This window comes from Panthera leo, chromosome E2 (assembly GCF_018350215.1).
Source record: "Panthera leo isolate Ple1 chromosome E2, P.leo_Ple1_pat1.1, whole genome shotgun sequence".
In the NCBI taxonomy this organism is placed as follows: Eukaryota; Metazoa; Chordata; class Mammalia; order Carnivora; family Felidae; genus Panthera; species Panthera leo.
Genome location: NC_056693.1, coordinates 16,418,709 through 16,446,684, shown reverse-complemented (window position 1 = coordinate 16,446,684; position 27,976 = coordinate 16,418,709). Strand labels below are relative to the sequence as shown.

General features: G+C 35.2%; 1 protein-coding gene across 7 annotated transcripts in view; it reads right to left on the bottom strand.

The window, feature by feature from the left end:
- Positions 1 to 5,102: 5,102 nt before the first annotated feature.
- ZNF570 (zinc finger protein 570) overlaps positions 5,103 to 27,976 on the bottom strand; it is a 38,510-nt gene continuing 15,636 nt past the window's right edge. For all 7 annotated transcript variants that reach the window (XM_042920094.1, XM_042920096.1, XM_042920097.1 and 4 more), the window contains 2 exons: positions 27,617 to 27,712; positions 5,103 to 7,636 (listed from right to left, as the gene is read on the bottom strand). In XM_042920094.1, the coding sequence (XP_042776028.1) occupies positions 6,279 to 7,636; positions 27,617 to 27,712 (1,454 nt within the window). In that variant the 3' untranslated portion in view covers positions 5,103 to 6,278. The remainder of the gene's footprint in view (positions 7,637 to 27,616; positions 27,713 to 27,976) is intronic.

Here is a 27,976-nt window from a genome sequence, read left to right as displayed (position 1 = left end):
GAGGTTATTGGTACTCCTGCCATTTGATTTTTAGTTTTTCAGAAAGTCATTTGAAATAGCTACAATATCTATTCCGATAATCATTTTCTTTCTTTTTCCTTCTTTGAATCATCTTCGATTTAAAAAAAAAATTTTCAGAACGCTCCCTTTTTAGTACACTGAGAATACAATTAGAGCTTTAGAAAAATTCTCTCCCTTTTTTTCTTTCAATTCTGTTTCATTGAGTATCATTTTTTCTATTTGGTGTCCTTCTGTTAGATTCCTGGAGTGTTTTTATATATTTAGCAGTTTTTCTCTACCTGCCTGTTCCTTCTGATAAAGGTCTAGTTCTAGCTATCCAATATGGTTACACTGGTCACATGGTTATTGAGCACTTGAAAGGTGGTCAGTCTGAATTAAAGAATGTAAAATGTCACACTATTTTTTTATTACATGTTGAAATAATATTTTAGATATAGTTTGTAAAATATCTTACTATTAAGTTCACCTATTTCTTTTATGTTTTTGATGTGGCAACTAGAAAATTTGACATTACATATATTGTTCTATTGCTCATAATATATTTTTATTGGGCAGTGCTGATCTAGTTACTTCAGTATAGCTGAGAAGGAACCCATCAGAAATTGAAAAGACTCCTTGGGCGCCTGGGTGGCTCAGTCGGTTGAGCGTCCGACTTCAGCTCAGGTCACGATCTTGCGGACCGGTCTGTGAGTTCGAGCCCGCGTCAGGCTCTGGGCTGATGGCCCAGAGCCTGGAGCCTGCTTCCGATTCTGTGTCTTCCTCTCTCTCTGCCCCTCCCCCGTTCATGCTGTCTCAAAAATAAATAAATGTTAAAAAAAAAAAATTTAAAAAAGGAAATTGAAAAGACTCCAGATAAAAAATGGCGAGAGCTTAGAGTTATTTTAAGTATTCTCTGACAATTAGTAATGCAGTATTTTTTTTTTTTTTTTTTTTTTTTTTTTTTTTTTTTTTTTTTTTTTTGTAATTCAGTAGGGCTAGAGATATATGGAGAATTGCCTTAGGAACTGGGAAGTTTAAATTTGGATTCTCTCTTTTGTATCTACTTGTCAGTCTAAAAACTTAGGAGTATATTCCTTCCTGTTCAATACCTGGCTGCCTGGTGAACATAGCCCACCTCAGAGCTGTTTATGAGCACAGACTATAAGAAGCACAGTGACATTCCAGATCCTAGGGACCTATGACAAAAGTATTTAAGTACAGTATTTCTTTCCTAAGCTACTATAAGGGACTGAGCTATAGTGCTGTGCATCTATATATTTCCATCTAAAGGCTATTAATGAGGTAATAGACATGAAATGAGGGCACTTTATTTTTTAACTGCTTTTACTAATTTTCATCCCCTGGAGTGTGGTAGATAAGTGTTCTGCTTCATTCTGTCATCCTATCCCCTGTTAATATTCCCAATCATGCAGGCATATAGGTCTGGGGCTTCTTTTAAGTTCTGACAGTGGTAAATAAGTTCTTTGATATTTTAATTGCTTATGTTTACATTTGACTTATAAATAAGAAAAGTATAGTGAAAAAATATAAGTCACCAGAAATAAAAATTATGCTGGACAGTGATTATAAACATACTGACCAAGTTAATTTAGTCATACATCTTTTAATCCAGAGTTACTACATATCTTTGTTCCTGTGTGCTACATACCTGTCTTAAGTGAATTTCAATCTCCTGTTTCTACTATAATGACTTCACACCATTTCCCTTCTCCAGTTCCCTTTCCACTGCCCCCATACATTTTATAGAATAGTAACAGCTAACATTAAGCATTGCTAGGCATTAATATGTGTGATGATAATTCATACAACAATCCTATGAAAAAGGTATTATCTCCTTTTAACATCTGAGAAAAAGTTCTGAAAGGATAGTAATTGGCCTATGAAAAATCTAGACATTTAAAAATGTTGGAAAGAACGGAATTAATAAATCATGGTGCATACAGAAAGGTTCTCTGTAAATGTTAACAATGATGATGGATTTATTTCTGCATATACAGTCAACTAGTTTTTTACTAAGTCACCAAGAATGCAATGAGGAATGGATAATCTCTTTAAAAAATGGTATTGGGGAAACTGGTTACCCATATACAAAAGATTAAAATTAGATCTTTATCTCATACCATACTCCAAAATTAATGCAGAATGTATTAGACTTTCATTTGGACCTGGAATCATTAAACTCCTATAAGAAAACATAGGGAATAAGCTCACTAAAATTGGTCTTGGCAATGATTTTTGTATTTGACACCAAAGCACAGGCAACATAAAGCAAAAATAAACAAATGGAACTACAACAAACTAACTTCTGCACAGCAAAGGAATCAATCAACAAAATTAAAGGCAATCTATGAAATGGGAGAAAATATTAACCCCTTACCAGATACATAAAATATGATTCTACATATCTGGTAAGGGATTAATGTCCAAAATATATAAGGAACTAATGTAACTTAATGGCAAAAAAAAGCACAATAACAAAAATGGGCAAAGGACCCAAATAAACATTTTCCCAAAGAAGATATACAAATGGCCAGCAAGTACATGAAAAGTGCTCAACATCATTAATTATAAGGGAAATGAAAATCAAAACCACAAAAATGTCAACAAGTTATCACCTCACACCTGTTAGGATGGCTGTTATCAAAAAAGGCAAAAGATATCTGTTGGTGAGGACATGGAGAAATGGAAACCCTTGTACGCTTTTGGTCAATATGTGAATTGGTACAGGCATTAAGGAAAACAGTATGTAGTGTTCTCAAAAAATTAAAAATAGATCTGCTATATGACCCCACTTCTGCGTATATATTCCAAAGAAATGAAATCAGGATCTCAAACTTATCTGCATGCCCATCTTCATTGCAGCATTATTTACAGTAGCCAAGATATGGAAAAACCTTAGTGTCTGTAGACGGGTAAAGAAAACACACACACACACACACACACACACACACACACACACACACACATCCAATGGAATGTTATTCAGCCTTAAAAACAAAGAAAATCCTGCCATTTACAAAAACATAGCTGAACCTGGAGGACATTATGCTAACTGAAATAAGCCAGACACAGAAAAACAAATATTGTATGATCTAACTTACAGGTAGACTATAATAAGTTGAACTCACAGTGACAGAATGGTGGTGATGAGTGGCTGGGGAGTGGGGGGAAGGGAGATATTGATCAAGAGGTATAAACTTTCACTTATAAGGGTAAGTTCTGAAGACCTAATGTAAAGCATGGTAACTTATAGTTAATGAATACTTGAAATTTGCAGAGACCTCAAGTGTTTTCACCACACACACACACACGATAACATGTAAGGTGATGGATATGTTAATTAGCTTGATTGCAGTAATCATTTCACAATGTATAAATGTATGAAAACATCACATTGTACACCTTTATACATACAGTGTTGTCAGTCACAACTCAGTAAAGCTGGGGAGGAAGAAAAAGACTGATGGGGGAAAATGTGTAATAAGTAGGCCACAAAACTGTCAGCATAAGAATACAGTCATTGTCAAAACACTGATATACCAAATTGTTAACAGTGATTGCATCTGAAATCAATTATGTGTCATCTTCTTTCTGAAGAGAATGATGAATATGGATGGGAACACCAGTGGCATGCCTGAGATATAGTAAGGAAGTAACTTGACAAAAGCAAATACTTAAATGTTATTTTTTTATTATGAAGTAGTTTAAATATACAGAAAGATATAGAGAATAAGAACCTACCTATAAACCAACAACCAGCTTTATCAATTTATAAGAATTGGCCATGTTTGCTTATTTTTTAAAGAAGTGAGTGATTAACAGATATCTCCTTTTGCATCCTTTTCTCAAGCTCATTTTTCTCCCCCTCCAGAGGTCACCACTGTTTTGGATTTAATTATTATTTCCATGAATGTTGTTATACTAAATCTATATGGTATTTAGCCATGGAAAATACACACAGCATCAATTTGCATATTTTCAAACTTTATATAAATGGTACCGTATAATACAAAATACTGTCTAGTTCAATTTCATTAATATTGTTTTAAGATTTATCCATGCTGACAGAAATATCTCTACTTCATTCTTTTTAACTTGGGATCTAACTTCTATTCACCCTAATGGTTATTTTGATTGCTTTAAGCTTTTCATTCTTAAATAATACTGAAATAGACTTTCATGTATACTTCTCTAGACACATGAAGAGAGGAGAGACTATAAGAGGTTTAAGTGTGGAACTGCTGGGTCAGAGAGTATCTACATTTTCAACTTTACTAGATATTGCTAAATTATCCTAAATACAACTACTTCCAATAGCACTGTATGAACATTCGTACTGCTCCACATCTTTCCAGTAATTGGTACTATGATGCTTTTGCCAATGTAATGATTTTGAAATAGTTCACTATGGTTTTGTTTGCTTTTCCCTTACTGTAATGGATATAAACAATTATTCTAATAACCCCAAATCCATCTTTTCTCTATGGGTCTAAGCCATCTTAATCATATGCAGAATTTCTAGACATAGGTCAGACTCAACAGCTGTCTTGCTTAAGAGTTCACACTTCATAGATGAATTTAGAACAAAGCTGTGAAATTAAAAGGAAAAAAGACCTGAGGAATTTTGGTTCTAATTGGAGTGAATTTGTGAATTAGGAATAGCTGACAACTTTTATTAGGCTCTCTCTTCAGCTTAGACCATATAATACTCCTCAGTTGATTATTTTTCATTTTGCTAGGTCTAGAAAATCTATTGTTTTATATTTAAGTGTTAATGATTTTAGCCTTTGAAATTTAACTCCATGAAGACATAGTCTTAGTATTGATCACTATTGTCTCCTTGTGTCTAAAACCATGTCCAGCAAACAGTAGGTACTCAATATTCACTGAAGGAGAAATTATATATATATATATATATTATATATATATTATATATATAATATATATATATATAATATATATATAATATATATATTATATATATAATATATATATATATAATATATATATAATATATATATTATATATATATTATATATATATATAATATATATATAATATATAATATATATAGGAAACCCTATATATATTTGTCTGTAGCTTTTTACCCTCAATTCCTATTTGGTTTAAATTTTACAACCACTGGCTAAAACATTCACAAACTTTATACTTTTTCTGTGGTGTAGAACAATTTAAATGCTTCTTAAATTACTTAGATTCACCCATACAATTGCGTGGGCCTGGTGTATTTTTATGGGACAGTATGAATTTCTATGTTTATTGGCTTTTTGGAGTTGTGATCCTCTATTCTTTTCTTGATCTAAATGTGAGTTCTGTATTCTTCTCAATCATCATTCTCCTTATATTGTTTATCCAATTCTCTTTAGAAACTTCCTAAAACTGGTTGTAGGTGTTAGTAGTTCTACTACTTGTCTATCCTGATTACATATCTAGAGTGCAAAGACTCCCACTTATGTTTCTAAAATGTTTAGGTTTTCTTAATTCTGACCTGCTGCTTCCCAGGGATGTTCTACTTTGTCCACTGAAGAATTTTGTTCTAGCTGTGGAGTAAGTAACTTAACATATGCTGAGTATGTAGAACAGTGCCTGGTGCAGAGTAGACACTCAATACACGTTAGCTATTATGATTTATTGAATATCTGCTATAATTGATGTGCTACGTGAAGCACTTTACATGCAAATTTATTCCTTTATATGCATCAGTCTACAACAGACACTATATCATTTAATAATCACAGTTCTACAATACAGTATCCTTTATTATCCCTATTTTAAGAATTAAAGAAAACCCTGAGGTTTAGATAAGTCAAACAAATTACTCAAAGTCATACAATGCCACAGCAGTTGTAGAGCTGATTTTCCAGAATCTAAGCTCTTAGTCCTGGGAAGTGCCTAGTGCTCAGTGAAGGAGACTGGAATAAATAAAATAAGACTGAAAGGTATGTAAGAACCAGATAATGAAGCACCTCATAGACAATTTAAAGACTGAGGATATTAGCTTAAGAAAATAATAAGCCAAAAAAGAAAAAAAGTTTTAACTGGAGGCAGTGATGTATTCTTATACTCAAAAAAATCAGTTTGGGGCATGGTGGGAATGAATTTAAGGGGATCAAAAGTTGATATAGGAAGACCTCTTGGAAAGCTACAGTATGGTGATTGAGGTGAGATGAATCTACGGTGACTTTAGAGATAGAAAAAAAAGAATATAAATTCTGGATATATTTATGAGATAGTGTCTAGAGAACTTGGTGATTGACTGGATTGGGTGGTGAGAGTGACTCCCCAAGATGGATTCTCTGATGATGAGCAAGGTGTGCATGCTGCCTGAAAGTTTTCTTGCATTCCTTACATTCATAGGGTCTCTCTCCAGTATGAATTCTCTGATGTTGGGCAAGGGATCCACAGTAACTGAAAGCCTTTCCACAAACGTTACATTCATAAGGCTTCTCTCCAGTATGAACTCTCTGATGCTGAGTAAGGGATGAGTCATTGCTAAAAGCCTTCCCACACTTAATACATTCATAGGGTTTCTCTCCAGTATGAACTCTTTGATGTTGGGCAAGGTAGGCAATCTGGCTGAATGCTTTCCTACATTCTTGACATTTATAAGGTTTTTCTCCAGTATGAATTCTCTGATGTTGAGCAAGATGTGAATTCTGGCTGAAAGCCTTCCCACATTCCTTACATTCATAGGGTCTCTCTCCAGTATGTATTCTCTGGTGTACAGTAAGGTATGCACGAAGGCTAAATGCTTTCCCACAGACACTACATTCATAAGGTTTCTCACCAGTATGAACTCTCTGGTGTTGAGCAATGGATGATCTATTGCTAAATGCTTTTCCACATTCAATACATTCATAAGGCTTCTCTCCAGTATGAACTCTCTGATGTTGAGCAAGGTAAGCAAACTGGCTAAAGGCTTTCCTACACACTTTGCATTCATAAGGTTTTTCTCCAGTATGAACTCTCAGATGCTGAACTAGGTGTGCATTCTGACTGAAGGCTTTCCTACATTCCTTACATTCATAGGGTTTCTCTCCAGTATGAATCCTCTGGTGTTGAACAAGATTTGATCTCTGGCTGAAGGCTTTTCCACATTCTACACATTTATATGGTTTCTCTCCAGTATGAATTCTTTGATGAAGAGTAAGAGATGAGCTCTGGCTAAAGACTTTTTCACAGTCATTACATTTCAAAAGTTTTTTCTCTGTATAGATACTCTTGGGCTTAATGGCCATTAAATTTTTTTTAAAGCTTTTCTTATGTGTATCATGTTTATGTACTTTCTCCTCTTTGGTGGTTATCTGTTGTGTATGAAGCAGTGTGTTCAGATGGAAATTTCCCCAAGATTTGTTATATTCTTGTGCTCTTTTATTAACAAGGGGTTCTTCATGAGTGATTGTCTCTTCCTTGAAACATGCCTTCTGATTTACTGGCTGTGTCTCAAAATGGTCCTCACATTTCCATTCTTCTCTTAAACTGGAATACTCAAGGCCACAGCTTGTAAGTTTTTCTAGAATCTTCTGGGATGACTGTGCTTCATAAATATCTTGCTTTGAGGTTAATTCTTCAGTCTCACACCTAGATTCCCAGCCTGAAAAATAATTTAAAAACATGTCTCCTCTATGATGTACCAGAAGAAACATTTCTGAATTTACATTCATAAAGTGAAGTATGTGTATTTAATAACAAATAAAACCCACAAGAACATTGGCTTTTGTAGTTCTGATGTTTGTAAGAAACTGAAAATAGATCATACAGAAACTTGAAGAGGAATGATTAGAAATTATAAGAAAATTAGTAAGGTAGGGGTGCCTGAGTAGCTCAGTCTGTTAAGCATCCAACTTCAGCTCAGGTCATGATCTCGCGGTTTGTGAGGTCAAGCCCTGCATCAGGCTCTGTGCTGATAGCATGGAACCCACTTTGGATCCTCTGTCCCTGCCCCCCTCTCTACCCCTCCCTCACACTTTCTCTCTCAAAATAAACATTTTTTTTAAAAATCAGAAAGGTAAATCTCATGTCAATAAGGAATTATGGAGATGGATGGACTTGGTTATAATTTTACACATGTATGAATAATACAAGCACTGAAATAACATCCATTATTATAGTTGTTTCTTGCAAGAATATTTATCAAACCTTGTGCCAAAGTCTTCTAATGCTTTTGATATTAAACAAAACAAAGATCCTTACCTTTATGGACCTTATATTCTTGGGGGAGATAGGAAATAAATGCTAAATGAGTAAATTTTATTGTATGTTAGAAGGTACTAAGTGCTTCAGAAGAAGAAAAGCAGGGTAAAAGAGATTAGGAATGTTGGTAAAGTCAGTCAAATGTTGGTAAATTAGGAATAATTAATAAATTAACATTTAAGCAAAGATTTGAAATAAGTGAAGAAGTCAGTCACTTAGATATTGAGAAACAGCATTGTGGGCAGAAGAAATAGCCTAAAAGTAGAAGCACATATGATATGTTTAGGGAATAGCAAGAAGGCCAGTGTGTCTGGAGAGGTGTTGTAGGAGATGAAGTCAGGAAATAAAAGATAAGATTATTTAAGGTTTATATACTTTCTAAGAAATTTGGTTCTTATCCTGAGTGGGATGGAAAGCCACTGAAGTGTCTGTGGAGTAGAGGAGTGATACTTATGTACAGTTCAATGAAAATACTGAATGGAGGCAAATATGGAAGAAGTAAGGGGACCTATGAATGTAGTAATCCAGGTGAAGATGATGAGGATCCAGACCAGAGAGCTATCAATGGAGGTATAGTGAGGTGGCCAGATTCTAGATGTATTTTGTAGGAAATGCCAAGAGGATATCCTGACAGATTGGATATGGAAAGTAACAGTAAAAAGAGATGAGCAAGCCTTCAAAGTTTATGTTCTGAGCAATAGAAGAATGGATTAGCCATCACCATTGATGGGAAAGGCCATGGGCACAGCAGGTTTAGGTGGGGATATATGTAAGATCTGGAGTTCAGTTTTGAACATAATAAACTTAAAGTGTTTTTAATTTTTATTTTTAAAAATATTTATTTATTTTGAAAGAGAGAGATGGCATGAGCGGGGGAGGGGCAGAAAGAGAGGGAGAGAATCCCAAGCAAGCTCCACACTGTCTGCACAGAGCCTGATCCAGAGCTCGAACTCACGAACTGCAAGATCATGACCCAAGCCGAAATTAAGAGTCAGACGCTTAACTGACAGCCACCCAGCCAAGTTGATTTTAGACATTGAAATGGAAATGCTGAGAAGGCAGCGTTATGGACCCATAAGACTGAATTTAAGATAGAAGTCTGGACTAGAGATTTTAAACTAGAAATTGCCAGCATATACATGGCAGTTAAAGAGAATATATTACCAAGAGAATGAGTATAAAGAGAAGAGAAAGGAGCAAGTAATGAACCCCAGAGCACTCCAACATTAAGATATTTGGGAAAAGAGAACAAACCAAAAGAGATTAAGAAGGAACAAATGTAAACCAAAAAAATCATGGCTAAGAATATTAATATCACATGATATGAAATTAAATGTAATGAAAATCAACTTGTTCTGGGGTGCCTGGGTGGTTCAGTCAGTTAAGTATCCAACTTCAGCTCAGGTCATGATCTCACAGTCTGTGGGTTCAAGCCCCGCGTTGGGTTCTGTACTGACAGGTCAGAGCTTGGAGCCTGCTTCAGATTCTGTGTCTCCTTCTCTCTCTGCCCCTACTCCACTCATGCTCTGTCCCTTTCCATCTCTCAAAAATGAATACATGTTAAAAAAATTTTTTTTGAAAATCAACTTGTTCAATGATTTATACTGAAAAAGATTAAAATACAGAATCACAAAACACACACAGTACTGGAATATTAGTCAAGAAATGTCACAAAAGTAATAATAACAACAGCTAATAATAGTGACCATTAAAAAGAATTATGAGTATGTTGTGACTTGCAAAACACCAGAAATGAACCATACCATAAATAAAAGGCAAATAGAATGTAGAAGCTATGTAGAAGAAGGGAGATTACTATACTATTTATACTTATTTTTTTCAAATAAGATTGTATCATTTTGCAACTTCTGAATCAATTTTAAAAAGCAATAGAGGAAGGCATAAAGAAAATAACATCAGGAGATAACTAACATTGACAACAACAATGAAGAGGGAAAATACCCTAAAAATAAACTTTGCAAGAAATGAGCAAAAAGCTTTACAATTCTAATGAGGGAACTGCCCCCCCCCCTTAAATTTGAATAAAGGGAGAAGATGCATACTTGGTTTTTCTATATGAAGAACCAAAATGTAAAGCCATTAATTCTAAAATTAACCTATTACTTTCATTCAATTACAGTCAGAGTTTCATAGTGAATTTTTTAAAAAACTGGGTAATAAAGAATTTGGCAGGGTTTTGTCCATAGTTCCAAGAGGTAACCCTCTAACCACTCTAAGTTACTGGAAGGAGTATAATTGTGAGGCCCTTGGACCATACCTGATAGTTTAATATTTTATTTACTTTTGAGAGAGAGAGAGAGAGAGAGAGAGAGCGCGCGCACGAATGGGGGGAGGCAGGGGGCAGAGAGAGAGGGAGACACAGAATTTGAAGCAGGCTCCGGCCCTGAGCTTCAGCACAGAGCCTGATGCAGGGCTTGAACTCACGAGTTGTGAGATCATGACCTGAGCTAAAGTCAGACACTTAACTGACTGAGCCACCCAGGTGCCCCCATACTTGATAGTTTATAGCTATAGTTTATGACTCATGGCATGCCCCTAGATAGTTTTTGCTAATGTGATGACTTAGGATGGAGTCTAGCCATGCCAGAAAGACCAACCATGTGATTAAAGGGTTGGTGCTTTGAGCTATCATGGTATCAGTCTGGGAAGGGAAGGAGGATGGAGACTGAATCACATTGGGCATTGGGCAATGATCCACTCAATCATACCTACCTAGTTAAACCAAAACACAAACAAATAACTCTGTAACACTGAAGCTCTCTTGAAAGCTTATTCTTTTGAATATTGAGATGTCTGGAAGGCCCTTTCATGTTTGCAGCTCTGCCAGACCTTGCCATTGGTGGCTCTGCTTTTGGCTGGTTCTTTGTTATCTTTTGTTACAATAAAACTGTAATCATAATATGGTTCTTTCCTGACCTCTGGAGGTCACTGTTGTGAGTTATCAAACCTGAGGGTGACTGTGGGCACCCTCTTATCTGTAGCCAGCTAGTCAAATGAGAGTGGCCCTGAAGATCCCCAAACTTGCAGAAACTATCTGAAATAAGCACAGTCTTGTGGAGCACCATTCTCTCAGATTTTTCAGTTTGGCAAACTGACTTCAAGAATTTTTTTTTTAAATCCTAAAGTTTATCAAAATAGTAAACATGTATCCAGGATAAGACTATATGCTGTCCATAAAACATGCATTAATAAATTTAAAAAATTTTTAATGTTTTTATTTATTTTTGAGAGAGACACAGAGCGTGATGGGGGAGGGGCAGAGAGAGACAGGGAGACACAGAATCTGAAGAAGGCTCCAGGCTCTGAGCTGTTAGCCCAGAGCCCAACATGGGGCTTGAAGCTGTGAATTGCGAGATCATGACCTGAGCCGAAATTGGATGCTCAACCAACTGAGCCACCCAGGTGCCCCCGTGCATTAATAAATTTTAAAAGACTGAAATCATACAAATTATCTTTCTCAATCATAATGAAATGAAACTAGAAATCAATAGCAAAATAATACTGGAAAAATCCACAAATATGTGGAAATTAAACAACACACACTTAAACAACCAATGGGTCAAAGAAGAAATCACAGGGTATCTTGAAACCAATGAAAAGAAAAATATAACATACCAAAAATTATGGGAAATTATGGGAAATTATCAAAAGCAGTGCTAAAAGGGAAATGTAAAGCTGTTAATGCTTACATTAAAAAAGAAAGATTGCAAATCAACAACCTAACTTTACATGTGAACAAACTAGACAAAGAGCAAACTAAACCCAAAGCTAGGAAAAAGAATATACTGAAGTAGAGATCAACAAAATACATAGAAAAATAATAGAATCAACAAAACCAAGAGTTAGTTCTTCAAAAAGATTGACAAAGCTGACAAACTTTTAGTTGGACTGACTAGGGGAAAAACAAGACTCAAGTAACTAAAATCAGAAATGAAAGGGGCCACATTACTACCAATTATAGAGAAATAAAAAGGATTATAAGAGAGTAGTATGGACAACTGCATGCCGATAAACTGGATAAAACGGACAAATTCTAAGAAACACACAACCTTCTAAGACTGAATCATAAAGAAAGAAAACCTGAACAGACCCATAACTAGTAAGTTGACTGAATCTGTAATCCAAAGCCTTCCAACAAATAAAGGCCTAACACCAGATAGTGTCTGTGGTGAATTCTATCACAGGTTTAAGAATTCACATAATCCTCCTCAAACTCTTCCAAAGAAATGAAGAGGAGTGAAGACTTCCAAATTAATTCTATGTGGCCAGCATTACTCTGATACAAAAGCCGAAGTAAAATACCATAAGAAAACTAGAGACCAATATCCCTTACGAGCACTGATGTAAACCTCATCAACAAATACTAGCAAACTGAATTCAACAGCATATTATAAGGCTTATACAGCATGAGCAAGTTGAATTTGTTGCTGGAATGCAAGGATGGTTCAGCAAAAATTAATGTAACACACATTAACAAAATGAAGGAAAAAACTCAAATGATGCAGAAAAAGCATTTTATAAAATTCAACACCCTTTTATGATAAAAACACTGAACAAACTGGCAACAAAAGGAAACTACTTCAACATAATAGAAGCCATATATGAAAAGCCAACAGCTAACATCATATTCAATGGTGAAGGACTGAAAACTCTCCTTTAAGATCAGGAACAAGGCAAGAATGCCCACTTTGACCACTTTTAGTCAGTATAGTACTAGATGTTCTAGCCAGAGCAATTAGTCAAGAAAAATACATTTTAAAAATCCAAATTATAAAGGAAAAACTAAAATTTGTAGATGATATGCTCTTATATGTAGAAACACTAAAGACTCTACATCACCCCCACCACTTAGAATTAACAAATTCAGCATAGTAGCAAAATACAAAGTCAACACACCAAAATCAGTTGTATTTCTATGCACAATCAACAATCTGAAAAGGAAATTAAGAAAACAACTCTATTTACAATAGCATGAAAAAGAATAAAATAGGAATTAACGAGATGAAAAACTGGTACAATGAAAAAACTACAAAACTTTGCTGAAAGAAATTAAAGAAGATGTAAATAAATGGAGATATCCTGAATTCATGGTTACAACATTAATATTACTAAGACAGCCATGCTACCTACAGATTCAGTGCAATCCATATCGAAATTCCAATTATGTTTTTTTCAAGAAATAAGAAAAATTCATATGGAAACTCAATGGACCCTGAATAGTCAAAACAATCTTGAAAAGGAAGAAGTAAGTTGGAGATCTCACACTTCCTGACTTCAGAACTTTCTTCAAAGTTCTACAGTAATCAAAACAGTGTGGTACTGGCATAAAGAGACATACAGACTAATGGAATAGAAAACAGAAAGTCCAAAAATAAACCCTCACATGTATAGTCAAATGACTTTTGATAAGGGTGCCAACAAATAGGAAAAACCCACAGCTAATCTTATTCTCATTGAGGAAGAACTGAGCACTCTTCCACTATGGTCAGGAACAAGACAGGAATGTCCACTCTTACCACGGGTATTTAACATAGAACTGGAAGTACAAGCCACAGCAATCAGAAACCACAAGAAGTAAAGGGCATCCAAATTGGCAAGGATCTACTATTTGTAGATGACATGATACTCTATACAGAAAATCCAAAAGACTCCACCAAAAAACTGCTAGAATTGATACATGAATTCAGTAAAGTTTCAGGATACAAAATCAATGTACAAAAATCTGTTGCATTTGTATAAACCAATAATGAAGCAGCAGAAACAGAAATCAAGGAATCAATCCCATTTGCAACTGCACCCAAAACAATAAGATACCTAGAAATAAATCTAACCAAAGAGATGAAAAGACCTATACTCTGAAAACTATAAAACACCGATGAAAGAAATTGAAGACGACACAAAGAAATGGAAAAACATTCCATACTTAAGAATTGGAAAGCAAATATTGTTAACCTGTCTATACTACCCAAAGCAATCTACACAATGCAATCCCTAGCAAAATACCAATAGCATTTTTCACAGAGCTAGAACAAACAATCCTAAAATTTGTATGGAACCACAAAAGACCCTGAATAGCCAAAGCAATCTTGAAAAAGAAACGCAAAGCTGGAGGCATCACAATTCCAGACTTCATATTATATTACAAAGCTGTAGTGATCAAGACAATATGGTACTGGCACAAAAACAGACACATAGATCAATGGAACAGAAAAGAAAACCCAGGAATGAACCCAAAACTATATGGCCAAATAATCTTTGACAAAGCAGTAAAGAATATCCAACAGAATAAAGTCTCTTCAACAAATGGTATTGGGAAAACTGGACAGCAACACGCAAGAGAATGAAACTGGACCACTTTCTTACACCATACACAAAAGTAAATTCAAAATGGATTAAAGACCTCAATGTGAGGCAGGAAACCATTAAAATCCTAGAGGAGAACACAAGCAGTAACCTCTTTGACATTGGTCGTAGCAACTTCTCACTAGATAGGTCTCCTGAGGCTAGGGAAACAAAAGCAAAAATAAACTATTGAGACTTCATAAAAATAAGAAGCTTCTGCACAGTGAAGGAAACAATCAATAAAACTAAAAGGCAACCTACAAAATGGGAGAAGGTTTTTGCAAATGACATATCTGATAAAAGGTTGGTATCCAAAATCTGTAAAGAACTTATAGAACTCAACAGCCAAAAAACAATCCAGTTAAGAAATGGGTAGAAAACATGAATAGACATTTTTCCAAAGAAGACATACAGATGATAAGGGTGCCAAGACCATTCAATGGGGAAAGGACAGGCTTTTAACAAATGTGGTGAAAATTGGATATCCACATGCAAAACAATAAAGCTGGGCTCTTGCTTTACATCATATACAAAAGTTAACCCCAAGTGGATCAAAGACCTAAATGTAAGACCTAAAACTGAAATATTTTTAGTTGTTAACATAGAGAAAAAAAAATCCTCATAACATTGACTTTAGCAATGATTTATTGGTTATAATACTATAAAACATAGACAACAAAAGAGGAAGTAAAAAAACTGAATTTCATAAAAATTAAAAACTTCTATGCATTAAAGATTAAAATCTTCAAAGTAAAAAAGCAACCCACAAAATGGGGTGAAACATCTGCAAATCATGCATCTGAAAATGCATATATATCCAGAATATATAAAGAACTCCTACAACTCAGTAAGAAAACAATTTAAAAATAGACAAAGGTCTTGAATACACATTTTTCCAAAGAAGAGATACAAATGTCCAACAAGCATGAAAAGATGTTCAACATCACTAATCATTAGGGAAATGCAAATCAAAACCACAAAATGCCACTTCATACTCATTAGGATGGCTACTGTTAAAAAAAAGAAAGAAAGAAAAGGGTGGCTGGGTGGCTCAGTTGGTTGAGCATCCAACTCTTGATTTCAGCTCAGGTCATGATCCTAGGGTTGTGGGACTGAGCCCCATGTTGGGCTCTGAACTGAGTGTGGAGCCTGCTCAAGAGTCTCTCTCTCCCTCTGCCCTTCTCCCCTGCTCACGCGCTCTCTAAAATAAAAAAGGGGAAAAAAAAAGATTAAAAACAAACAAGAAAAGAACAGGTGTTGGTGAAAATGTGGGGAAACTGGAACCCTTGGCACTGTTGGTGAGAATGTAAAATGGGAGAGCCTCTGTGGAAAACAGTATAACAGGTCCTCAAAAATTAAAAATAAAATTACCATAAGATCCAGTAATTCCACTTCTAAGTATATACCCAAAAGAACTGAAAGCAAGGTTTCAAACAGGTATTTTTACCCATATGTTCATAGGAGCATTATTTACAATAGCCAAAAGATGGAAGCAACCAAAACATATGTCATTAAATGGATAAACAAAATGTGATATATACATACAATAGAATATTATTTCACTTTTAAAAAGGAAGAAATTGTGGGGCACCTGGGTGGCTCAGTTAGTTAAGCATCAGACTCTTGATTTTGGGCTCAGGTCATGATCTTATGGTTCATGAGTTCAAGTCCCGTGTTGGGCTCTGTGCTGACAGTGTGGAGCCTGCTTGGGATTCTCTCTCCTTCTCTGCCCCTCCCTGGCTTGCTCGCTCTCTCTCTTTCTCTCTCAAAATAAATAAGCAAACATTAAAGAAAAAGGAAACTGTGACACACGCTACAAGATGAATGAACTTTGATTACCCCATGTGAAATAAGCCAGTCAAAAGAAGACAAACGCTGTATGATTCTACTTATGTAAGGTACTTACAGCTGTGCAAGTCACAGAGAGAAGGTGGAATGATGGTTATTGAGACTGGGGAAAGGGAGAATGGAGAATTACTGTTTAATGTGTATAGTTTCAGTCTTACAAGATAAAAAGAGTTCTATGGCAAGATGCTGGTGATGGTAGCACAACACTATGAAAGTACTTAATGATAGTGAATAGACAGTACTTTAAAAACAGTTAAGAGTAAATTTTGTTATATATGTCTTACCATAATTAAAATAATTTTAATCTGTTTTTAATGTGAGACAAAAGAATAAAATCCTGAATAAGGAAGAGACCTTATAGATAAGTAAAAAGAACTATGGTCCATTAAAAGCAGACAAATGAGGGGCGCCTGGGTGGCTCAGTCGGTTGAGCGTCCGACTTCGGCTCGGGTCACGATCTCGCGGTCCGTGAGTTCGAGCCCCGCGTCGGGCTCTGGGCTGATGGCTCAGAGCCTGGAGCCTGCTTCTGATTCTGTGTCTCCCTCTCTCTCTCTCTGCCCCTCCCCTGTTCATGCTCTGTCTCTCTCTGTCTCAAAAATAAATAAACGTTAAAAAAAATTAAAAAAAAAAGCAGACAAATGATGTGAAGAGACAATTTTAAAAATAACTGGGTAATAAAGGCATGTAACAAAATCAATCTCATGTGTTCAAAGAAAACTAAGAAAACACATTATGATATTATATTTCATCTACCACGTTACCAAAAGGTGTAGATGCATCCTTTCTCATTCAGAGGGCGTGTATATGGGTATAAAATTAGAGCAACATGGTAGTGAGTAACTAGATCCTTTATCAGTACACAGGATCCCTGTCCAGCAATACAGCAGGCTAGTTAAAATGACAAACCAGACATATTAAAACAAACAAACTTAAGATGTTGTGTAAAAGAGAGAAAATATCTTTTTAGATGTGTTGCAAATCTGGCAAAAAATTAAGGTAAACTCCCAGAGGTCAAAAAGACTTCAAAAGTTACTTTTGAGTCAGTAAGGGGCAACTGTTTAACCTGGATCAGTTTAAAGCATCAGTTTAACCTGGATGAGAAAGAAGGTCATAGGCACATCTAACTGGAATTTTAGGAAAAGAAAATACAGTGAATAGGGGAGTAATAATATGTGAAGAAATAACCATTGATCATTACCCAGAAACTGTTAAGGCCAGAATGGTCAGATACAAGAATCATAATAAATCTTAAGTAGAGCAATTAAAATGAAATATGGGGCACCTGGGTGGCTCAGTTGGTTGAGCCTCCAACCTCACCCCAGGTCATGATCTCATGGTTCACAAGTTCGAGCCCCACGTCAGGCTCTGTGCTAACAGCTCAGAGCCTGGTGCCTGCTTTGTATTCTATGTCTCCCTTTCTCTCTGCCCCTCCCCTGCTGACACTCTGTCTCTCTCTGTCTCAGAAATAAGTAAAAACATTAAAAAAAATTTTTTTAATGAAATCTACATTTAGGGGTGCCTAGGTAGCTCATTCAGTTAAGCATCTGACTTTCGCTCAGGTCATGATCTCACGGTTTGTGAGCTGGAGCCCTACACAGGGCTTCGCACTGACAGTGCAAAGCCAGCTTGGGATTCTTTCTCTCTCCCTCTCTCTCTTCCCCTGCCCCCACTCTCTCTTTCTCATAAAACAAATAAATAAACTTAAAAAAATTACATTTAGATAAACCACAGTGAAAATATACAGTAACATGAACAAAGAGAAGGAAGTTTTTAAAAGAAGCAAGGAAGAAAATATTAACAGAACTGACTTCTCAATAGTAACAATAGAAGGCAGAAAAGTATAGAGTGTTATCTTTAAGGTGCTGAGAAAAATAACTGTCAATTTATGAATGCATATATAAAAAGATTCTTACATGCATGATATCAAAATAAATATACAAAACAAATGAATAAATAACAAAATAGTTTATATAGTGTATTTATTGATAAAGGATTTGACACAGGTAGAAGTTCTGGTATATAGAGAAGAATGGTGAATGAAGAAAATGAAACGTAGGTAAATCTAAACAACACTACAATTAATGGTCTACTTTTGTAACTTCATAAAACAAAATAACCATTTATGAGATTAAAAGAAATAACTGAAATGAGAGTAAGTGAAGTTAAAACATTCTAAGGTTCTTATATTTTTAAGGGAGGAAAAAATTAAGGTAAAGAATGATTTTAGACTTTGTTAAGATGATTATAGAGTTAAATTTTTTTAAAGATTTTATTTTTAAGTAATTGCTAACCCAATGTGGGGCTCTAACTTACAACTCCAAGATCAAGATTGAAGGCTCTGCTCACTGAGCTAGCCAGGTGTCCCATAAATGTTAAATTTTCTAAGCTAATCAATACAAGAAAAAAAAATAGACTGTATAACTTTCAAATTAGCAGATGGAGAAAAAGTCAAGAAACAAGAAAAAAATGGAAAAAGAATTTATTAAAAGAAAATAAGATGGTAGAAATAAGTCCAATTCAATTAGTAATACCAAAACATGTAATTGACTGCCATCATTTAGTTAAAACACAGATTATCATAGAATAAAAAACTTTTTAGCTATATATACTGTTTACAAGAGAAACACAGAAAATAAGAGAATAAAGGGATAGAAAAACTACATCAAGTATTAACAAAAGAAGACTAATATAGCCACACTAATATCAAGCAAAATAATTAAGAGAAAAATCATCAGTAGATTTAAAAAGGGTAACAATAATATATGGAAGAATTTACCAGAAAGATAGAACAATCCAAAAACATATGACCTAATAAAATATTTTCAAAACAGAAATAACCAATTGTCAGAATTCTAAAAAAATGTATATATTCATCATCAGAATTTTTTAAATAATTTTTTAATGTTTATTTATTTATTTTGAGAGAGAGAGAGAAATAGAGAGAGAGAGAGCGTACGTGCATGGCGAAGAGCCAGAGAGAAGGGGAGAGAGACAGAATCCAAAGCAGGCTCCACAGGGTCACTGCACAGAGCCTGACATGGGGCTTGAACCCATGAAACCATGAAATCATGACCTCAGTCAAAAATCAAGAGTTGGACGCTCAACCAGCTGGAGCCATCCAGGTGCCCCTCAGAGATTTTTTTTAAGTCAATAAAGACACAGAAGATTTGATCAGCAAAATTAATGAGCTTAATCCAATGAACATATATCAAATGCTGTACACTCCACAACCAGAAACAGATAACATTTTTTAGGACACAACAACCACTTAACCACTAAGACATAAAATAAGTTTTCAAAGAATTTGAATTAAATAGACCATCTTCTCTAACCACAATGCAATTAAAAAATTTTTAATTTGGAACTTAAAAATTTCACTTAATTCATGGGTCCAGAAGAAATCAATGGAAATTAGAAATGATTAGATATACATGACAACAAAAAGATGACATATCAAAACATGTGGAATATATCCCTAATATAGTCTTAAGTGCTTATAATAGAAAAAAGAAAGCCTCAAAAATAATGAATTATCTAACTTTAAAACTTAAGAAAAGAAGGGCACCTGGGTGGCTTAATTGGTTAAGCATCCAACTTAAGCTCAGGTCATGATCTAGTAGTTTATGAGTTAAAGCCCCGCATCTAGCTCTATGCTGACAGCTCAGAGCCTGGAGCCTGCTTCAGATTCTGTGTGTCTTTCTCTCTCTGCCCCTCCCCCACTTGTACTCTGTCTCTCAAAAATAAATAATAAACACTAAAATTTTTTTTGAAAAAACCCAAAACTTAAAAAAAGAGAACAGCATAAATAAATGCAGGAGGAATTAACTACTAAAGAGGAGGAATAAATGAAATTTTTAAAAAGATAAATTAGAGAGCGTCAGTGAAGAGAAAAATGACTGAAAATACTAAAAAAAAAAAATGATAAATCCATGGAAAAATTTGTTTCTCCCTTTTTGGGAGGAAAAAGAGGTCATAGTTACATATACTACCAACTTTAGATAAGAGAAGATAATGGACAACTTTAATAAATTTGAAAATTTACATAGGACATAAAAATTCTCAGGAAAAAATGCTGTAACTTCATTACTATAGGAGAAACAGAATCTTAGAACAAACTGAATTAGTTCTTTTCACAAGAAATTCTTTTTACAAGAAAATCACAGGACAAGATGAACAAAGTTCTACCAAACATTCAAAAAACAAAGAATTTTGATTTTACACAAATTATTCTAAGGAAGAAAAAGAAGAATACTCACCAATAGATTTTATGAGACTAGTATCTTGATTCTAAAATCTGACAAGAAGAGTTCATGAAGGAAAAACTGAAGGTCAACTTCACTGATTAACATAGATGCAAAAAATATTAAATATATTGGCAAAGAGCAAGTAGCCATGAATGAAAAAGCTGTAAAAATGGATTGGTATCAGGACTACAAAGTTGGTTCAACATTAAAAATGTAATATGTAATTCACCACATTAACAGATAAAAAACTAAAAACCATCTAATCATCTATGGATAAAGAAAAACATTTATTGAAACTCAAAAGCTTTCCACAATGAAACTCTAGCAAACAGGAACAAAAAGGTATCTACCAAAAACCTTTAAACATCAGAATTATTAATAACAAAATATGAAAGCACTCTCATTAAGACCAAAGGGGAAAAGAATGCCTGCTATCATCACACAACAAAAAGAAATAAAAGGCATCCAAATAGGCAAGGAAGAAGTCAAATTTTCACTATTTGTAGACGACATGATATTCTATATAGAAAATCCAAAAGACTCCACCAAAAAATTGCTAGAACTGATACATGAATTCAGTAAAGTTGCAGGATACAAAATCAATGTACAAAAATCTGTTGCATTTCATACACCAATTATGAAGCAGCAGAAAGAGAAATTAAGAAAACAATCCAATTACAACTGTACCAAAACCAGTAAGATACATTGGAATAAACTTAAGCAAAGAGGTAAAAGACCTATATTCTGAAAACTATGAAACACTGATGAAAGGAACTAAAGATGACATAAAGAAACAGAAAGATATTCCATGCTCATGGACTGGAAGAACAAATACTGTTTAAGTGTCTGTACTACCCAAAGCAATCTAAACATTTAATGAAATCCGTAGCAAAATAACAACAACATTTTTCAAAGAAGAGCAGATAATCCTAAAATTTGTATATGGAACCAGAAAAGACCCCAAATACCAAAAGCAACTTTGAAAAAGCAAAGCAGAGCTGAAGGCATCATAATTCCAGACTTAAGTTACATTACAAGGCTGTAATAATAAAAACAGTATATGGTGCCAGGGGTGCCTGCCTGGCTGGCTCAGTTGGTGGAGCCAACTGACTCTTGATCTTGGGGTTGTGAGTTTGAGCTCCACATGTGGTGTAGAGATTACTTAAAAATAAAATCTTTAAAAAAAAACAGTATGGTACTGGCACAAAAATAGACATATAGATCAACAGAATAGAATAGAAAACCCAGAAATAAACCAATAATTATATGGTTATCTAATCTTCAACACAATAGGAAAGCATATCCAATGGAAAAAAGATAGTCACCTCAAAAAATGGTGTTAGGAAAACTGGACAGCAACATGCAAAAGAATGAAACTGGACCACTTTATTACACCATACACAAAAATATTTGCAAATAACATATCTGATAAAGGGTTACTATCCAAAATTATATATAAAGGACTTATACAACTCAATAGCCAACCCCCAAATAATCCATTTAAAAAATGGGCAGAAGACATAAACAGACATTTCTCCAAAGAACATATACAGGTGGCCAACAGACACATAAAAAGATGCTCATCATCACTCATGATCAGGGAAATGCAATGGAAACTACAATGAGATATATCACTTCTTACACCTGTCAGGATGGCTAAAATCAACAGCACAAGAAACAACAGGTGTTGACAAAGATGTGGAGAAAAAGGATACCTCATGCACTGCTGGGAATGCACACTGTTGCAGCTACTGTGGAAAACAGTATGGAGCTTCCTCAAAAAGTTAAATATAGAACTACCTTATGGTCCAGCAATTGCATTACTGGGTGTTTACCAAGAATACAAAAACACTAATTCATGGGGCGCCTGGGTGGCGCAGTCGGTTAAGCGTCCGACTTCAGCCAGGTCACGATCTCGCGGTCCGTGAGTTCGTGGGCTCTGGGCTGATGGCTCGGAGCCTGGAGCCTGTTTCCGATTCTGTGTCTCCCTCTCTCTCTGACCCTCCCCCGTTCATGCTCTGTCTCTCTCTGTCCCAAAAATAAAATAAAATAAAAAAAAAAAAAAAAAAAAAAACGTTGGACAAAAACACTAATTCAAAAGGATACATGCACCCCTATGTTTATAGCAGCATTATTCACAATAACCAAATTATGGAAGCAGCCCAAATGTTCATTGATTGATGAATGGATAAAGACAATGTGGTATATATATACAATGGAATATTATTCAGTCATAAAAAAGAATGAAATCTTACCATTTGCAATGACATGGATAGAGTTAGATAGTCTTATGCTAAGTGGAATAAGTCAGACAAAGACAAATACCATATAATTCATTCATGTGGAATTTAAGAAACCAAACAAGCAAAGAGGAAAAAAGAGAGAAAAAGAGACAAACCAAGAAATAGACTTAAATACAGAGAACTGATGGTTACTGGGGGTAAGGGTGGGTTGGAGGATGGGTTAAATAGGTGATGGGGATTAAGCAGTGCACTTGTGATGAGCACCGGGTGATGTATGAAATTTTTGAATCATTTACTGTACACCTGAAACTAATACATGATATGTTAACTAATTAGAATTAAAATAAAAACTTTAAAAAAAGAATGCCTGCTATCACTACTTTAGTTCATACTGTATTGGAGATCTAAGATAGGGCAATAGGAAAAAGAAATTAAAGGTATAAGAATTTAAAATGATTCACAGATAGCCTGCCCATAGAAAAAAATCCAAAGAAATCTAAAAACTATTAGCATTAATGAGAAAGCTTGGCAGCATTGCTGGATATAAGGTCAATGTATAAAAGTTAAGTTCATTTTAAAACATGAGCAACAAATATATATATATATAATATTTTAACATAGTAACAAAACTAAGATGCCTAGGAATTATTCTAACAGAAGATATGCATGGCCTTTATGAAGAAAATTATAAAACATACCAAAGGAAAATTTAAAACCTAAATAAATGGAGAGATAAACTACAGAATAAAAAATTTACAAATAGAAAAATTTACAAAACTGATATAGAGTATAAGTAAAATTTCAATCAAAGCCAATCACTTTTTTTGTTGTTTTCTGGTGGAAATTGACAAGTTGGCTCTAAACTATTCAGATGGCCAATGGGCAAAGAAGAAATTCTGAAAAACATAAAACAAGGTGTAGGGGACTTGCCCTAACAGATATCCTGTTCTTTTTTTTTTTTTAATGTTTATTTATTTATTTTGAGAGAGAGGGAGAGTGTACATGAGTAGGGGAGGGGGGGGGAGAGAGAGAGAGAGAGAGAGAGAGAGAGAGAGAGAATCCCAAGCAGACTCCATGCTCAGCATAGAGCCAGACATGGGGCTCCATCCCACGAATTGTAAGATCACCACTTGAGCTGAAATCAACAGTCAGATACTTAGCTGACTGAGCCACGCAGGTGCTCCAGATATCCCATCTTATAATAAAGTATTTTAATTAAGAAAGTGTGGTACTGGCATAAGGAAACAGAGATCAATGAAATGGAATAGAGCTCAAAATCAGACCCATAAATATACTATAATCCGATACATTAAGATGCTTAGTCAGTTAAGCATTTGATTCTTGATTTTGACTCAAGTCATGTAACATTCTGAACAATGAGCAAAGAGAGCTCATTTCTTCAATAACTCTAGGACATTTGGTTTTCCACTAAGGCACAGAAATTAAATTCTTACTTCAATCTCAAAAATCAATTTCAATTGATTCAAGCCCTAAATATGAAAGGAAAATCTTTAGAAGACAATTTGAGAATATCTTTATGATTTTAGAATACAAAGTTTACTTAAAACAAAATACCAAAATCAAAAATATAAACTACAAGCATATATATAAAAGACAACCTTCCCCAAAATGAGCAAAAGACTTGAGCAGGCACCTCACAAAAGTGGAAATCCAAATCCAAAAGATGCCCAATTTATTTTGTAATCAAAGAAATTCAGATGGCAAGTATAGCAGATAATATTTCACACTCATCAAATTGGCAAAAAAAATTTTAATTGGTCAATTTTGAGTATAGAGCAGTGAGTACTCTCACACACAACTATGAGAAATGTAAATTCATACAAGCACTTTGGAAAGTAAATAGCATTATTTAGTAAATTCCTGGCTATGTTCTCTATATAAACTCCAGCATTTGTACACCAATAGTCACGTATAAGGTTCACAGAAGTTAACATTTATAATAGCACAAAATGAAAACAACTCAAATGACCTTCAATGGATAAATTATGGTTTACATGGTGGAATACATTACATTTGAGCAGACAAAAATTCAGGAAACCATAGCTACTAAAATTAACACAGATAAATCTCAGGAATATAATTTTGAGTTTAAAAAAAGTCAGAATTACATGCATAATATATTTCCACATGTAAAAAGGTGAAAACACAAAAATATAATATTTTGTTTAGGAGTATATGGTATACTAAAGAAAAGGCAAGAATGGGGCGCCTGGGTGGCTTAGTCAGTTAAGTGTCCAATTTTTTATTTCGACTCAAGTCATGATCTCACAGTTGTGAAATCAAGCCCTGAATAGTGCTCAAGCTGGGCATGGAGCCTGCTTAAAATTCTCTCTCTTGCTCTCCCTCTGCCCCTCCCCCATGCTCTGTCTCAATCTCTCTCTCTTTCAAAAAAAAAAAAAAAAAAAGAAGAAAAGAAAAAGAAAGAAAGAAAGAAAATGCAAGAAAAGATAACAAAATTGTAGAATAATGGTTTCTCCAGTGAGGGTTGGGGATGGATCATAGGTGGGGAATAGTATACCATTAGGCAGGGGCCCTCATGAGTCTATAATAACATTGACAATTTTCTGTTTCTTTTTTTTTTTTTAAGATTTTATTTTTTTTTTTACTGAGCCAGTCAGGTGCCCCAACAATTTTCTATTTCTTAAGCTAAGAAGTATGTACCTGGGTTTTTGTTCTATTAATATTTAAGCTATATACATATATTAATATACATTCCTGTGTGTGTGATTTATTTAATAATAATTAATAAATAAAATTTAACCATATGTTCCTTGAAACTACAGTTCCACATCAAATATTTTTCTTAAAAAACTGAACAAGGACATAAAAGACTGGAGAGAGGTAGCGGGGGGTGAGGTGAGTTGGGGAGTGGTAGTGACAAGAGATGTTTACAATGTCCCTAATTTTCTTTTGAACTTTAGTCCTCCATTTTACCTTAATGCTTCCTATGTCTATCTAAAAATCCTTCCTTTTTTTTTTAAGTTTTTATTTATTTAATTTAAGAGAGACGGAGACAGTGTGAGCAGGGGAGGGACAGAGAGAGAGAGAGAGGGAGAGAATCCTAAGCAGGTTCCTCACTGCTAGCACAGAGCCTGATGTGGGGCTCAAACCCACAAAACCAAGAGATCATGACCCCAGCCAAAACCAATAGTTGGAAGCTCAACAGACTGAGCCACCCAGGTGCCCCTAAAAATCCTTCCTATGCCACAACCCTAAACTCTTTAGTCTCTTCTCTCTGCAATGGTTTCTAGCTTCTGCCCTGTGTTTTTGTTGTTGTTGTTTTTAATTTGTTTTTATTTCTATTTCTATTTTTTATTTTTTGAGAGTCAGAGACAGAGCACAAGTGGGGTTGGGGCAGAGAGAGAGAGACAGAATCCGAAGCAGGCTCCAGGTTCTGAGCTGTCAGCACAGAGCCCAAGGAGGGGCTTGAACTCCCTGGCTGTGAGATTATGACCTGAACCAAAGTTGGATGCTTAACCAAATGAGCCACCCAGGTGTTCCTGACCTGTGTTTTTGTTAGAGACCATCATCTTCTCAGTTACCCAGGTTCCTTGGCCTCTCACCTTTTTGTCTGATCGTCCTTATACCAGCTTTCTTTTCAAATATGCTATTTATAGTTAATACTGTATCTCTGCTACTAGTCTATCAATTGTTTGATTACTTATACAAATATGAAGCGCTCTAACATCTTGCATGTACTTTGTTTAAAAATTCAGTAAATGTTGGAGCACCTGGGTGACTCGGTCGGTTAAGCATCTGACTTCAGCTCAGGTCATGATCTCACGGTCTGTGAGTTCCAGCCCTGTGTCAGGCTCTGTGGTGATAGCTCACAGCCTGGAGGCTGCTTCAGATTCTGTGTTTCCATCTCTCTCTGCCCCTCCCCCCCTCAAAATAAACAGTAAAAAAAAATTTTAATTCAATAAATGTTGATGAAACAATGAATGAACTGACCACTGAGAGAAAAATGAGGCATTTGGAGATTCACTACTACTACAGCAATAGCAAGTAACAGCCTTTGAGTTCACAGTATGAGACAGGAACTCTTCAAGTACTTTAAAAGAATTATCCTATTTTATAGAAAGGTTAAGTAACTTGCCCAAAATTTTACTGCCTGTAAGTGTCAAGATCTGAACATGGCACTTGAGTTACAGGTGTCTGTAAAATTCAAAAGCTTATCAGGTTAGGAAAAGATTTTTTGAAGACTGGAAGAGTTCTTAGAAAGGAGAGAGCAAAGTATTAAAGGAGAGATAGTTAAGAATAACAAATTCGGGGGGTGCCTGGCTCAGCTGGTTAAACATCAACTCTTGATTTTGGCTCAGGCCATAATCTCACAGTTTGTGAGATCAAGCCCTGTGTCAGGCTCTGTGCTGACAGGGTGGAGCCTACTTGGGATTCTCTCTCCCTCTCTCTGCCCACTGAGCCCCCCACCCCCACCCCAGGTCTTGCTCTCTCTCTCCTTCTCTCCCAAAATAAATAAATAAACATTAAAAGGAAGAAAAACAAATTTGTGAGAATGCTCTAAAAGGTCCCAGTGTCTAGTAAAACCTAGAACATCCAAGAACATGCCACCAAAGAAGAGTGAAGGGGTGACACCTCTATGTCCAGCAGAGCTGTCACCTGCAGAGGTTTTTGCCTGCCTATTTCTATTTCCTCTTCACTCACCTGAGCACAAGCCTTTGGCCAGCTCTCTCGTCACCATCCAGGGCTCTTTCCCTTGTTCCAATAATAATATCACACTTGGCTTAGAAAAGCAAAGTCCTGCATATATGAAAAGAAACAATTTGGTCATGCTGTGATATCCCAGAACTCATAACCAACCCTTTGATTAACGGGGAAGAGGAAGCTTACAGTAAGTTGGAGACAAATGTGTAAAGACATGTGTTCAAAGTACAGGAAAGCTAAAGCTTCCAACACAGATTAATAATAGACCCATCCACTGGCAACTCCACAAATATTAAACCATTACTTTGGCACAGCAACAGATATTCTGCCAAGCACTGAGGATGCTATCCAAAGATTCAT